This window comes from Coloeus monedula (assembly GCF_965178545.1).
Source record: "Coloeus monedula genome assembly, chromosome: 35".
Lineage (NCBI taxonomy): Eukaryota > Metazoa > Chordata > Aves > Passeriformes > Corvidae > Coloeus > Coloeus monedula.
The window spans coordinates 2,279,079-2,291,773 of record NC_138815.1 but is presented as its reverse complement, the minus strand read 5'-3'; the positions used below and the strand labels follow the sequence as shown (position 1 = coordinate 2,291,773).

The window sequence follows — 12,695 nt, the reverse complement described above, 5'->3', positions numbered from 1 at the left end:
AACGGAGCTCGCGGGGCGGGGAAATCTCGCGAGAGTTCAGGGACTGGGACCGAACTGGGGCCGAACTGGGACCGAACTGGGACCGAACTGGGACCGAACTGGGAGCACTGGGCGCGCCGCCCCTCGCCGCTTCCGCCTTCAAGGCTCCGCCCACTCCTCCGTAGCCAATCAGCGTCGCCCGCCCCGTTCCCTCCCAGCCAATCAGCGCCGCCCTTTCCCTCCCAGCCAATCAGCGCCGCCCGTCCCCATAGCAACCAATCAGCGCCGCCCGTCCCCATAGCAACCAATCAGCACCGCCCGTCTCCATAGCAACCAATCAGCACCGCCCGTCCCTGTAGCAACCAATCAGCGCCGCCCGTTCCCATAGCAACCAATCAGCGCCGCCCGTCTCCATAGCAACCAATCAGCACCTCCCGTTCCCATAGCAACCAATCAGCGCCGCCCCCCGCCCGTCCCAGCCAATCAGCGCGCGGCGCCGTCGCAAACCCCGCCCCCCATTGCGTCACTGGCGAGCGGGCGAAACCAACGGGGATCCCGCGGGGGGGGGCGGGGGCGAATTTGGGGAATTCAGGGAATTTTGGGGTCCTGAGCTGGAATTTTGGGGTCCCAGGGTGGGATTTGGGGGTCCCGGGGCTGGAATTTGGGGAATTTGCGGGAATTTTGGGGGTCCTGGGCAGGAATTTGGGGGATTTGGGGCTCCCAGGGTTGGAATTTGGGGGTCCCAGGTTCATTTTGGGAAGTGCCGGGGTTGGAATTTGGGGGAATTTGGGGGGTCCCGGGTTCCTTTTTGGGGGTCCTGGGCGGGAATTTGGGAATTTTGGGAATTTCGGGGTCCCGGGTGAGATTTGGGGGGGTCCCAGCGTTGGATTTTGGGGGATTTGGGGGAATTTTGGCGGTCCTGAGCTGGAATTTTGGGAATTTGGAGGGGGCCCGGGTTGGAATTGGGGGAATTTTGGGAACTTGGGGCTCCCAGGGTTCGAATTTGGGGGAATTTGGGGAGTCCTGGGTGGGATTTGGGGGAATTTTGGGAATTTGGGGGTCCCGGGATTGGAATTTGGGGGATTTTGGGCGTCTTGGGTTCATTTGGGGGCTCCCAGGGTGGGAATTTTGGGGATTTGGGGGTCCCAGGGTTGGGATTTGGGGGATTTTGGGGATCCCGGGGCTGGAATTTCGGGAATTTGGGGGTCCCGGGGTGGGAATTTGGGGAATTTTGGGGATTTGAGGGTCCCGGGGTGGGAATTTGGGGAATTTTGGGAAGAACTCGCCACTCCAACAGCGCCCCCCAGCGGCCGTACCCAAACCTCGCCTTTATTTCAGCGCGGGGGGGCCCAAAATCCGCGGGGGGGGGAGGGGAGGGGAGGGGGGACCCCAAAATTTGGGAGACCCCAAAACCTCCCCTTCCCCCCCCCCCCAATTTCTGGGATTTTTTGGGAATTTTTGGGATTTTTTGGGAATTTTTTTGGGGATTTTTTGGGAATTTTGGGGATTTTTGGGGGGATTTTTTGGGAATTTTTGGGATTTTTGGGGGGATTTTTTGGGGAATTTTTGGGGGGATTTTGTGGCGATTTTTTGGGATTCTTTGGGGGGATTTTTTTTGATTTTTGGGATTTTTTGGAGAATTTTTGGGGGATTTTTTGGGAATTTTTGGGATTTTTGGGGGGATTTTTTGGGAATTTTTGGGGGGATTTTGTGGCGATTTTTTGGGATTCTTTGGGGGGATTTTTTGGGAATTTTTGGGATTTTTTGGAGAATTTTTGAGGGGATTTTTTGGGATTTTTGGGGGGATTTTTGGGGCATTTTTTGGGAATTTTTTTTGGGATTTTCTGAGGATTTTTGGGGGGATCTGGGGGGATTTTTTTGGGGATTTGGGGATTTTTTTTTGAGATTTTTTTGGGGGAGTTTTTGGGATTTTTTTGGTTTTTTTTTTTGGGGGGGGGATTTTTTTTGGGATTTTTAATTTGGATTTTTGGGGATTTTTGGGGGCGCTCCCGCGCGGTTTGGGGGTTGGGGGTGGGGGGGTCCCCAAACTTTTTTGGGGTGGGGGATCCCTGAATTTTTTGGGGGGGGGTCCCCAAATTTTTGGCGTCTTTTTGGGGGGTGGGGCGGGGTCCCCAAATTTTTGGGGTTGGGGGGGGGGATCCCTGATTTTTGGGGGCCCTCAGGTGCCAAAGTGCATTTTTGGGGGGGGTCACCCCCAATTTTTTAGGGGGGGGGTCCCGAGTGCTTCAGTGGGGGGAGGGGCGGTCCCCAAAATTTTTTGGGGGGGGGTTGAGAGGGGCCCCAAAATTGGGGATTTTGGGGTTTTTTGGGGGGTCCTTGGCTCGGGGGGGGGGGACCCCAAATTCTCCCCCCTGGGGGGAGGGGGCGGAGCTCATGCACGGGGGCGGGGCTTGAGCCGGAAGTGGGCGGGGCTTCATTCCGGAGGGGGCGGGGCTACGCCGAGGCCGCGGGGGCTGCTGGGAAGGGGGGGAGGGGAGGAGATTAGAGGGGGGGGAGGGGTCCCCAAAAATTCCTCCCCCTCCCCCCAAAAAAATGGATCAAAAATTTGGGGGGTTCGGGGAATTTTCGCGGGAAATTCTCGGGGGTTTCCCGGGTTTTTCCCCGATTTTTCCCGGATTTTTCTCGGGTTTTTCCCGGATTTTTCCACGAATTTTCCTGGATTTTTCCCGGATTTTTTTCCATATTTTTTCTCGGGTTTTTCCCGGATTTTTTTCGGATTTTTCTCGGGTTTTTCTCGGATTTTTTTTTTTGGATTTTTTCCGGGTTTTTCCCGGAATTTTTCCCGAATTTTTCTCGGATTTTTTCCCGGGTTTTTCTCTCCGTCCCAACCCCGGATTGGCCCAAAATCCCCCCCCCAAAAAAAACCCCCAAAATCCCGCCCAGGACCCCCCAAATCCCCCCCAAAATCCCCAAATCCCCGAAATTCCGCCCAAATTGCCTCCAACCCCGCCCAAAATCCCCAAAATCTCCCCAAATCCTCCCCAAAAACACCCCAAAAGCTAAAAATGCCCCCAAAATCCCCAAATCCCTTCTCAAATCCCCCCAAATCCCCCCCAAAAAACCCCAAACCCCAAAATTCCCAAAAAACCCCCCAGGACCCCCCCCCCAGACTCCCAAATCCCCCAAATTGCCCAAAATCCCCCCCAAAAACCTCAAAATCCCCCTAAAATTCCCAAAATTCCCCCCAAAAAAACCCCAAATCCCCCCCGGGACTCCCAAAATCCCCCCCAAAACTCCCAAATTTCCTCAAATCCCCCCCAAACTTCCCCAGGACCCCCCAAATTCACCCCAAAATCTCCCCCAAAAACCCCAAAATTGCCGAAATTCCCCCCAAATTCCCTCGAACCCCCCCCAAAACCCCCAAATCCCCAAAATTCCTCAAATTCCCCCAAAATCCCCCCAATCCTCCAAAATCCCCCAAAATGCCGCCCAAAATGCCCCCAAAATTCCCCAAAATCCCCCCCAAAATCCCCCAAAATCCCCCAAAATGCCCCCAAAATCCCCAAAATCCCCCCCAAAATCCCCCAAATCCCCCCAAAATCCCCAAAATCCCCCCAAAATCCCCCAAAATCCCCCAAATCCCCCAAAATCCCCCCAAATCCCCCCAAAATCCCCAAAATCCCCCCAAAATCCCCCAAATTCCCCCAAAATCCCCCCAAATGTCCCCCAAAATCCCTAAAATTTCTCCAAAATCCCCCAAAATCCCCCAAAATCCCCCCAAATGTCCCCCAAAATCCCCAAAATTTCTCCAAAATCCCCCCAAATCCCCCCAAAATCCCCCCAAAATCCCCAAAATCCCCCAAAATGCCCCAAATTCCCCCAAAATCCCCCCAAAATCCCCAAAATCCCCCCCAAAATCCCCCAAAATCCCCCAAAATCCCCCAAATCCCCCCAAAATCCCCCAAAATCCCCCAAATCCCCCCAAAAAATCCCCCCAAAAAATCCCCCAAAATCCCCCCAAAATCCCCCCAAAATCCCCCAAAATCCCCAAAATCCCCCCAAAATCCCCCCAAAATCCCCCCAAAATCCCCCAAAATCCCCCCAAAATCCCCCCCAAATCCCCCCAAAATCCCCCCAAAATTCCCCAAAATCCCCCCAAAATTCCCCAAAATCTCCCCAAATCCCCCAAAATCCCCCCCAAAATCCCCCCCAAATCCCCCAAAATCCCCCAAATCCCCCCAAAATCCCCAAAATCCCCAAAATCCCCCAAAATGCCCCAAATCCCCCCTTACCGGGGCTCTTCGCCGGCTGCCGCGGGTCCGGGGGGCTGCGGGAGGGGGGGGCTCAGGGGGGGACCCCAAAATTTGGGGACCCCAAAAGTGGGGGAGGGTCCCGGGGGGGTCCCCAAAATTTTTTTTGGGGGGGGGGGAGGGAGGGGTCTCACCTGGGCTCGGCCTTTTTGCACTTGAACTTCTTACCTGGGGGGGAAAGGGGGAGCCGAAATTTGGGGGGATTTGGGGATTTTGGGGGATTTGGGGGGATTTTGGGGGATTTTGGGGGGATTTGAGGGATTTTGGGGGGATTTGGGGGATTTTGGGGAATTTTGGGGGCATTTTGGGGGCATTTTAGGGGATTTTGGGGGATTTTGGGGGATTTAGGGGGGATTTTGGGGGATTTTGGGGGGATTTGAGGGATTTTGGGGGATTTTGGGGATTTTTTGGGGGGATTTTGGGGGGATTTTGGGGGGGATTTTGGGGAATTTTGGGGGATTTTGGGGGATTTAGGGGGGATTTTGGGGGGGATTTTGGGGGATTTTGGGGGATTTTGGGGGATTTTTTGGGGGGATTTTGGGGGCATTTTGGGGGATTTTGGGGGATTTTGGGGGATTTTGGGGGGATTTTGGGGGATTTGGGGCATTTTGGGGGATTTTGGGGGCATTTTGGGGGATTTTGGGGGGATTTTGGGGGATTTGGGGGATTTGAGGGATTTTGGGGGATTTTGGGGGATTTTTTGGGGGCATTTTGGGGGATTTTGGGGGGATTTTGGGGGGGATTTTGGGGAATTTTGGGGGCATTTTGGGGGATTTTGGGGGATTTTGGGGGGATTTTGGGGGGATTTTGGGGGGATTTTGGGGGATTTTGGGGGGATTTTGGGGGGATTTTGGGGGATTTTGGGGGCATTTTGGGGGCATTTTGGGGGCATTTTGCGGGATTTTGGGGGATTTTTTGGGGGGATTTTGGGGGGATTTGAGGGATTTTGGGGGATTTTGGGGGATTTTGGGGGGATTTTGGGGGATTTTGGGGGATTTTGGGGATTCTGGGGGGGATTTGAGGGGGAATTTGGGGGAAAATTTTAGGGATTTGGGGAATTTTGGGGTGATTTGGGAGGAATTTGAGGGAGTTTTGGGGTTTTTTGAGAGGATTTGGGGGGGGTTGAGGGGATTTTTGGGGAATTCTGGGGGAAATTTGAGGGGTTTTGGGGAATTCTGGGGGGGTTTTGGGAGGATTTTGGGGGGTTTGGGGGAGTTGGAGGGAATTTGGGGGAATTTGGGGGGATTTGGGTTTCTGGGGGGGGAAATCGGGGGATTTGGGGAGATTTTGGGGGATTTTGGGGAGGATTTGGGGGGTCCTGGGGAGGTTTGGGGGGGATTTGAGGAAATTTGGGAATTTGGGGGGCGATTTTGGGAGTCCCGGGGGGAATTTTGGGGTTTTTTGGAGGGAATTTTGGGAGATTTTGAGGGGATTTGGGGAATTTTGGGGGGATTTTGAGGAGATTGGAGGGAATTCGGGGGAATTGGGGGAGTTCTGGGGGATTTTTTGGGAATTTTGGGGTTTGGGGATTTTGGGGGGAGGATTGGGGGGGAATTTGGGGTTTTTGGGGGGGATTTTGGGGGATTTGAGAAGGGATTTGGGGAATTTTGGGGGGAATTGGGTTTTTTGGGGGAATTTGGGTAATTTTGGGGAGTTTTGGGGGTTTTGGGGGGAATTTGGGAAGGATTTGGGGGGGATTGGAGAAGGGATTTGGGGAATTTCGGGGCGAATTTGAGGAGATTTGGGGGAATTTTGGGGATTTTGGGGGGGATTTTGGGGGAATTTGAGGAATTTTGGGGATTTGGGGGTTTTGGGGGAGCGTTCGAGGGAATTTGGGGGGAATTTCGGCAATTTTGGGGTTTTGGGGGGAGATTTTGGGGAATTTTGGGGGGATTTGGGGGGATTTTGTGTTTTTTTGGGGGATTTGGGGGGATTTTGGGGTTTTGGGGGGGTTTTTGGGGGGGTTTTGGGGGTTTTTTGGGTGGATTTTGGGGGATTTCGGGGTTTTGGGGGGGGTTTTGGGGGGTATTTTGGGGTTTTTGGGGGGATTTGGGGGGATTAGGGGGGTTTTTTGGGTGGATTTGGGGGATTTTGGGTCACTCACTGAGGGCGATGAGCACGCCCAGCACGAACATGACGATGCTCAGGATCAGCCCCGCCAGCCGCAGCGATTCGTAATCTGGGCACCCCCAAAAAGCCCCAAATCAACCCAAAACCGCCCCAAAGCACCCCCAAAAATGAACCCCCCGCCCCTCTAAACCCCCGGGAACCCCGAAATCCCCCAAAATCGCCCCAAATTTACCCCAAATCTCCCCCAAACCACCCCAAATTCCCCCCAAATTCACCCCAAAATCCTCAAGAATTCACCCCAAATCCCCACAGGCTCCCAAAACTGCCCCCAAATCCCACACAATCAACCCAAAACCGCCCCCAAAACCCCCAAAATCAGCCCAAAAATGAACTCCTCGCCCCACAAAACCTCCGGGAACCCCAAACCCCCCCAAATTCACCCAAAAATGCCCCGAAACCCCCAAAATTTCACCCAGAAACCCCCAAAAACCGCAAAATTCACCCAAAATCGCCCCCGAATCCTCCAAAAATGAACCCAAACCTCCCAAAAACCGCCCCAAACCACCCCAAAAATGAACTCCCCGCCCCCCAAACCCTCGGGAACCCCGAAATCCCCCAAAATTCCCCAAAACCCCCAAAATTTCACCCAAAACCGCCCCAAAATCCCACAAAATCAACCCAAAAATCCCCAAAATGAACCCCAAGCCCCCCAAAATCCCCCAAAATTCCCCCAAATTTACCCCAAATCTCCCCAAATTCCCCAAACCTCCCCAAATTCCCCCCAAATTTCACCCAAAATGTCCCAAAATCCCCAAAAATTCACCCAAAATCCCCACAGGATCCCAAAACTGCCCCCAAATCCCACAAAATCAACCCAAAACCGCCCCAAAACCCCCAAAAATGAACCCCCCAAAACCCCCCAAAACCCCCGGGAACCCCAAACCCCCCCAAATTCACCCAAAAATGCCCCCGAAACCCCCAAAATTTCACCCAGAAACCCCAAAAAACCGCAAAATTCACCCAAAATCGCCCCCGAATCCTCCAAAAATGAACCCAAACCTCCCAAAAACCGCCCCAAACCACCCCAAAAATGAACTTCCCGCCCCCCCAAACCCTCGGGAACCCCGAAATCACCCAAAAATTTCACCCAAAACCCAAAAATTCACCCAAAATTCCCCCCAAAACCCCAACATTTCACCCAAAACCGCCCCCAAATCCCACAAAATCAACCCAAAAATCCCCAAAATCAACCCCAAGCCCCCCAAAATCCCCCAAAATTCCCCAAAATTTACCCCAGATCTCCCCCAAATCCCCAAAACCTCCCCCAATTCACCCCAAAATGCCCCAAAATGCCCAAGAATTCACCCAAAATCCCCACAGGATCCCAAAACCGCCCCCAAATCCCACAAAATCAACCCAAAACCACCCCAAAACCCCCCAAAATCACCCTCAACCTCCCCAAAAATGAACTCCCCGCCCCCCAAAACCTCCAGGAACCCCAAACCCCCCCAAATTCACCCAAAAATGCCCCCGAAACCCCCAAAATTTCACCCAAAAAAACCCAAAAACCGCAAAATTCACCCAAAATCGCCCCCGAATCCTCCAAAAATGAACCCAAACCTCCCAAAAACCGCCCCAAACCACCCCAAAAATGAACCCCCTGCCCCCCAAAACCCTCGGGAACCCCGAAATCCCCCAAAATTCCCCCAAAACCCCAAAATTTCACCCAAAACCGCCCCAAAATCCCACAAAATCAACCCAAAAATCCCCAAAATGAACCCCAAGCCCCCCAAAATCCCCCAAAATTACCCCAAATTTACCCCAAATCTCCCCAAATTCCCCAAACCTCCCCAAATTCCCCCCAAATTTCACCCAAAATGTCCCAAAATCCCCAAAAATTCACCCAAAATCCCCACAGGATCCCAAAACTGCCCCCAAATCCCACAAAATCAACCCAAAACCGCCCCAAAACTCCCCAAAAATGAACCCCCCGCCCCCCAAAACCCCCGGGAACCCCAAAATCCCCCAAAATTCCACCCAAAAAAACCCAAAATTCACCCAAAACCGCCCCAAAATCCCACAAAATGAAACCAAAATACCCCCAAATTCCCCCAAAATCCCCAAATCCCCCAAAATCCCCCCAAAATCCCCCAATCTCACCGTAATTGAACGGCTCCCGGGCCCGCGCAGCCTCTGGAAAGGAAAAATTGGGAATTTTGGGGGATTTGGGGGAAATTTGGGGATTTTTGGGGGATTTGGGGGGAATTTCGGGGGATTTGGGGGAATTTTGAGGGATTTTTTGGGAATTTTGGCGGATTTGGGGGATTTTGGGGGGGGTTTTGGGAATTTGGGGGAATTTTAGGGGGATTTTGGGGAATTTTGGGGGAATTTTTGGGGAATTTGGAGGATTTTGGGGGGATTCGGGGTAAATTTGGGGGGATTTTGAGGGAATTTCAGGGGAAATTGGGGTGAATTTGGGGAGATTTGGGGGGATTTTGGGGGATTTGGGGCATTTTGGGGGAATTTGGGGCATTTTGGGGGGGGATTTGGGGCATTTTTGGGGCATTTTGGGGAATTTGGGGCATTTTGGGGGAATTTGGGGCATTTTGGGTGGAATTTGGGGCATTTTGGGGGGACTTTGGGGCATTTTGGGTGGAATTTGGGGCATTTTGGGTGGAATTTGGGGCATTTTTGGGGGGATTTGGGGCATTTTTGGGGGATTCGGGGCATTTTGGGGGGGATTTGGGGAATTTGGGGCATTTTTGGGGCAATTTGGGGCATTTGGGGGGGGATTTTGGGGGGATTTGGGGTTTTTTGGGGGCAATTTGGGGCATTTTGGGAATCCCGGCCTTTGGGGAATTCGGGATTTGGGGCATTTTTGGGGCATTTTGGGGAATTTGGGGGGGGGGGGGTTGGGGCACTTTTGAGGGAATTTGGGGCTTTTGGGGGGCATTTTGGGGGGATTTGGGGCATTTTTGGGGGGGATTTGGGGAATTCAGGAAGCCGAGAATTGTTCAGCACCCACCGAGCACCCACCGGGACCCACCCGGGACCCACCCGGACCCACCGAGCACCCACCGGGACCCACCCGGGACCCACCGGGACCCACCCGGGACCCACCCGGACCCACCCGGACCCACTGAGCACCCACCGGGACCCACCCGGGACCCACCGGGACCCACCCGGACCCACCGGGACCCACCGGGACCCACCCGGGACCCACCGGGACCCACCCGGGACCCACCGGGACCCACCCGGACCCACCCGGGACCCACCCGGGACCCACCGAGCACCCACCGGGACCCACCCGGGACCCACATCCCTGCACCCGCACCCATCCTGCAGGACCCTGCATCATCCTGCACCCACCCTGCAGCACCCCAATAATCCCCCCGCACCCCCCCTGCATCAGCCAGCACCCACCCTGTGCCCGAATCCCTGCACCGGCACCCACCCTGCACCCCCTAAACCCCCCCTGCACCCACCCTGCACCCCCTAAACCCACCCTGCACCCCAATAATCCCCCCGCACCCACCCTGCACCCCCTGCACCACCTGCAGCACCCACCCTGTGCCCGAATCCCTGCACCGGCACCCACCCTGCACCCCAATAATCACCCTGCACCCACCCTGCACCCACCCTGCACCCCAATAATCCCCCTGAACCCACCCTGCACCCCCTAAACCCACCCTGCACCCCAATAATCACCCTGCACCCACCCTGCACCCACCCTGCACCCACCCTGCACCCCCTAAACCAACCCTGCACCCATCCTGCACCCCCTAAACCCATCCTGCACCCATCCTGCACCCACCTGTGCCCCACATCCCTGCACCGGCACCCACCCTACACCCCCTAAACCCACCCTGCACCCCCTAAACCCACCCTGCACCCACCCCGCACCCCAATAATCACCCTGCACCCACCCTGCACCCACCCTGCACCACCTGTGCCCCACATCCCTGCACCGGCACCCACCCTGCACCCCCTAAACCCACCCTGCACCCCAATAATCACCCTGCACCCACCCTGCACCCACCCTGCACCCCAATAATCCCCCTGAACCCACCCTGCACCACCCCGCACCCCCTGCAGCACCCACCTGTGCCCCACATCCCTGCACCGGCACCCACCCTGCACCCCCTAAACCAACCCTGCACCCACCCTGCACCCCCTAAACCAACCCTGCACCCACCCTGCACCCCAATAATCCCCCCGCACCCCCCTTGCACCCCCTGCACCCCCCCTGCATCAGCCAGCACCCACCCTGTGCCCCACATCCCTGCACCCCCTAAACCCACCCTGCACCCACCCTGCACCCACCCTGCACCCCAATAATCACCCTGCACCACCCCGCACCCCCTGCAGCACCCACCTGTGCCCCACATCCCTGCACCGGCACCCACCCTGCACCCCCTAAACCCACCCTGCACCCACCCTGCACCCACCCTGCACCCCCTAAACCCATCCTGCAGCACCCACCCTGTGCCCGAATCCCTGCACCGGCACCCATCCTGCACCCCTGGCACCCATCCTGCACCCCCTAAACCCACCCTGCACCCACCCTGCACCCCAATAATCCCCCTGCACCCACCCTGCACCCCCTAAACCCACCCTGCACCCACCCTGCACCACCTGTGCCCCACATCCCTGCACCGGCACCCATCCTGCACCCACCCTGCACCCCCTAAACCCACCCAGCACCCACCCAGCACCACCCTGCACCCTCTGCAGCACCCCCAGAACCCCCCCAGCACCCACCCTGCAGCACCCAGAGCTTCTGCAGAGCCCACCCGGCACCGCCAGCACCCCCTGAGCCCACCCAGCACCCCCTGAGCCCACCCAGCACCCCCTGAGCCCACCCAGGACCCCCTGAGCCCACCCAGGACCCACCCAGAACCCACCCAGGACACCCTGAGCCCACCCAGCACCCCCTGAGCCCACCCAGGACCCCCTGAGCCCACCCAGCACCCACCCAGCACCCACCCAGCACCCCCTGAGCCCACCCAGGACCCACCCAGAACCCACCCAGCACCCCCTGAGCCCACCCAGCACCCACCCAGGACCCCCTGAGCCCACCCAGCACCCCCTGAGCCCACCCAGGACCCACCCAGGACCCACGCAGGACACCCTGAGCCCACCCAGGACCCCCAGCACCCACCCGGGACCCCCGCCCCCCTCACCTCCCATGGCCGGCTCGGTGGGGGTGGCCATGGTGGGTCCCTTCGGCTCCTTTCGGCTCTCTCCGGGCTGGGTTCGGCTCCCCCCCGGTTCGGTTCGGGGCTTTTCGGGGCTTTTCGGGGCTCTTCCCCTCCTCCCCCCCCCCTCCACCGACCCTCACGGGTTCGGTTCGGCTTCGTTCGGAACCGTTCGGGTCCTTTCGGGGTCTCTCTCGCCCCCCCCCCTTTCTGCCCCCCTCCCCCTTCCACCTGCCCGGTTCGGAAAGGTTCGGAGAGGTTCGGAGAGGTTCGGGTGCTTTCGGAACCGTTCGGGTCCCGCCGCGGCGCTGCGGCAGAAGGGGCGGGGCCAGCGCGGCGGCCACGCCCACTGAGCCGGGGATGGGGGGAGACCCCGAAAAATCCCCCCAAAATCACCCAAAATCCTCCCAAAATCACCCCAAAATCATCCCAAAATCCCCCAAAATCTGCTCCAAAAGCACCAAAATCTGCTCCGGATCCCCCAAAATCCCCCCAAAATCTGCTGCGGACCCCCCCAAATCCCCCTCAATTCCCGCCAAATCCCCCCTATTCCCCCCAGATCCCCTCAGGACCCCCAAATTCCCCCAAAGTTTCCCTAAAATCGCGCAAAAGTGCCCCCAAATCCCCCCCAATTTTCCCTAAATCCCCCAAAACCCCCAAAATGCCCCAAACCCCCTCAGGACCCCTCCAGACCCCCCCAAATCCTCCCCAAAATTCCCCCAAAATTCTGCAACTCCCCCCCCCTCCCAAATCGTTCCAACCCCTCCCAAATCCCCCCAAAATCCCCCCAGGACCCCCCCCCAATCCCGTCGGGAACCCCCCAAATTCCCCCAAATCTCCCCAAAATCCCCCCCAAATCCTCCCAAATCCCCCAAATCTTCCCCAAACCCGCTCAGGACCCCCCCAAATCCCCCCCAAAATCCCCTCACGACCCCCAATTTCCCCCCAAAATCTCCCCAAATCCCCCCAAAATCCCCCAACGTCCCCCCAAATTCCCCCAAATCCCCATAAAATCCCCCAAAATCCCCCCAAACCCTCCGAACCCCCCCCCCAAATTCCCCCAAATCCTCCTCAAATCCCCCAATCTCCCCCAAAATCCCCCCCAAATCTCCCCAAATCTTCCCCAAACCCGCTCAGGACCCCCCCAGAATCCCCCAATTTCCCCCCAAAATCTCCC

General features: G+C 56.7%; 1 protein-coding gene across 2 annotated transcripts; it reads right to left on the bottom strand.

Annotated features, from left to right (window-relative positions):
• Positions 1 to 2,136: 2,136 nt before the first annotated feature.
• Positions 2,137 to 11,983, bottom strand: FXYD7 (FXYD domain containing ion transport regulator 7). Of its 2 annotated transcripts, none has more exons than XM_082299884.1 (6): positions 11,504 to 11,983; positions 8,481 to 8,513; positions 6,355 to 6,429; positions 4,385 to 4,418; positions 4,233 to 4,267; positions 2,137 to 2,456 (listed from the first exon to the last, which is right to left on the bottom strand). In XM_082299884.1, the coding sequence occupies exons 1-6, from the start codon at positions 11,532 to 11,534 to the stop codon at positions 2,434 to 2,436; spliced, it is 231 nt and encodes a 76-aa protein (XP_082156010.1). In that variant the 5' UTR covers positions 11,535 to 11,983; the 3' UTR covers positions 2,137 to 2,433. The 2 variants fall into 2 exon arrangements, with proteins under 2 accessions (XP_082156010.1, XP_082156011.1); XM_082299885.1 differs by having other exon boundaries at positions 2,137 to 2,453.
• Between the last annotated feature and the right edge of the window lie 712 nt (positions 11,984 to 12,695).

Bases quoted from the DNA above. Each gene is read 5' to 3' on its own strand.
- FXYD7 (XM_082299884.1), bottom strand. From the start codon at position 11,534: ATGGCCACCCCCACCGAGCCGGCCATGGGAG. The intron at 4,419-6,354 runs GTGAGTGACCCA...TTTCCCCCCCAG, and splicing joins GGGCGTGCTCATCGCCCTCA to GTAAGAAGTTCAAGTGCAAA. The intron at 2,457-4,232 runs GTAAGGGGGGAT...CCCCCTTCCCAG, and splicing joins GCAGCCGGCGAAGAGCCCCG to CAGCCCCCGCGGCCTCGGCG.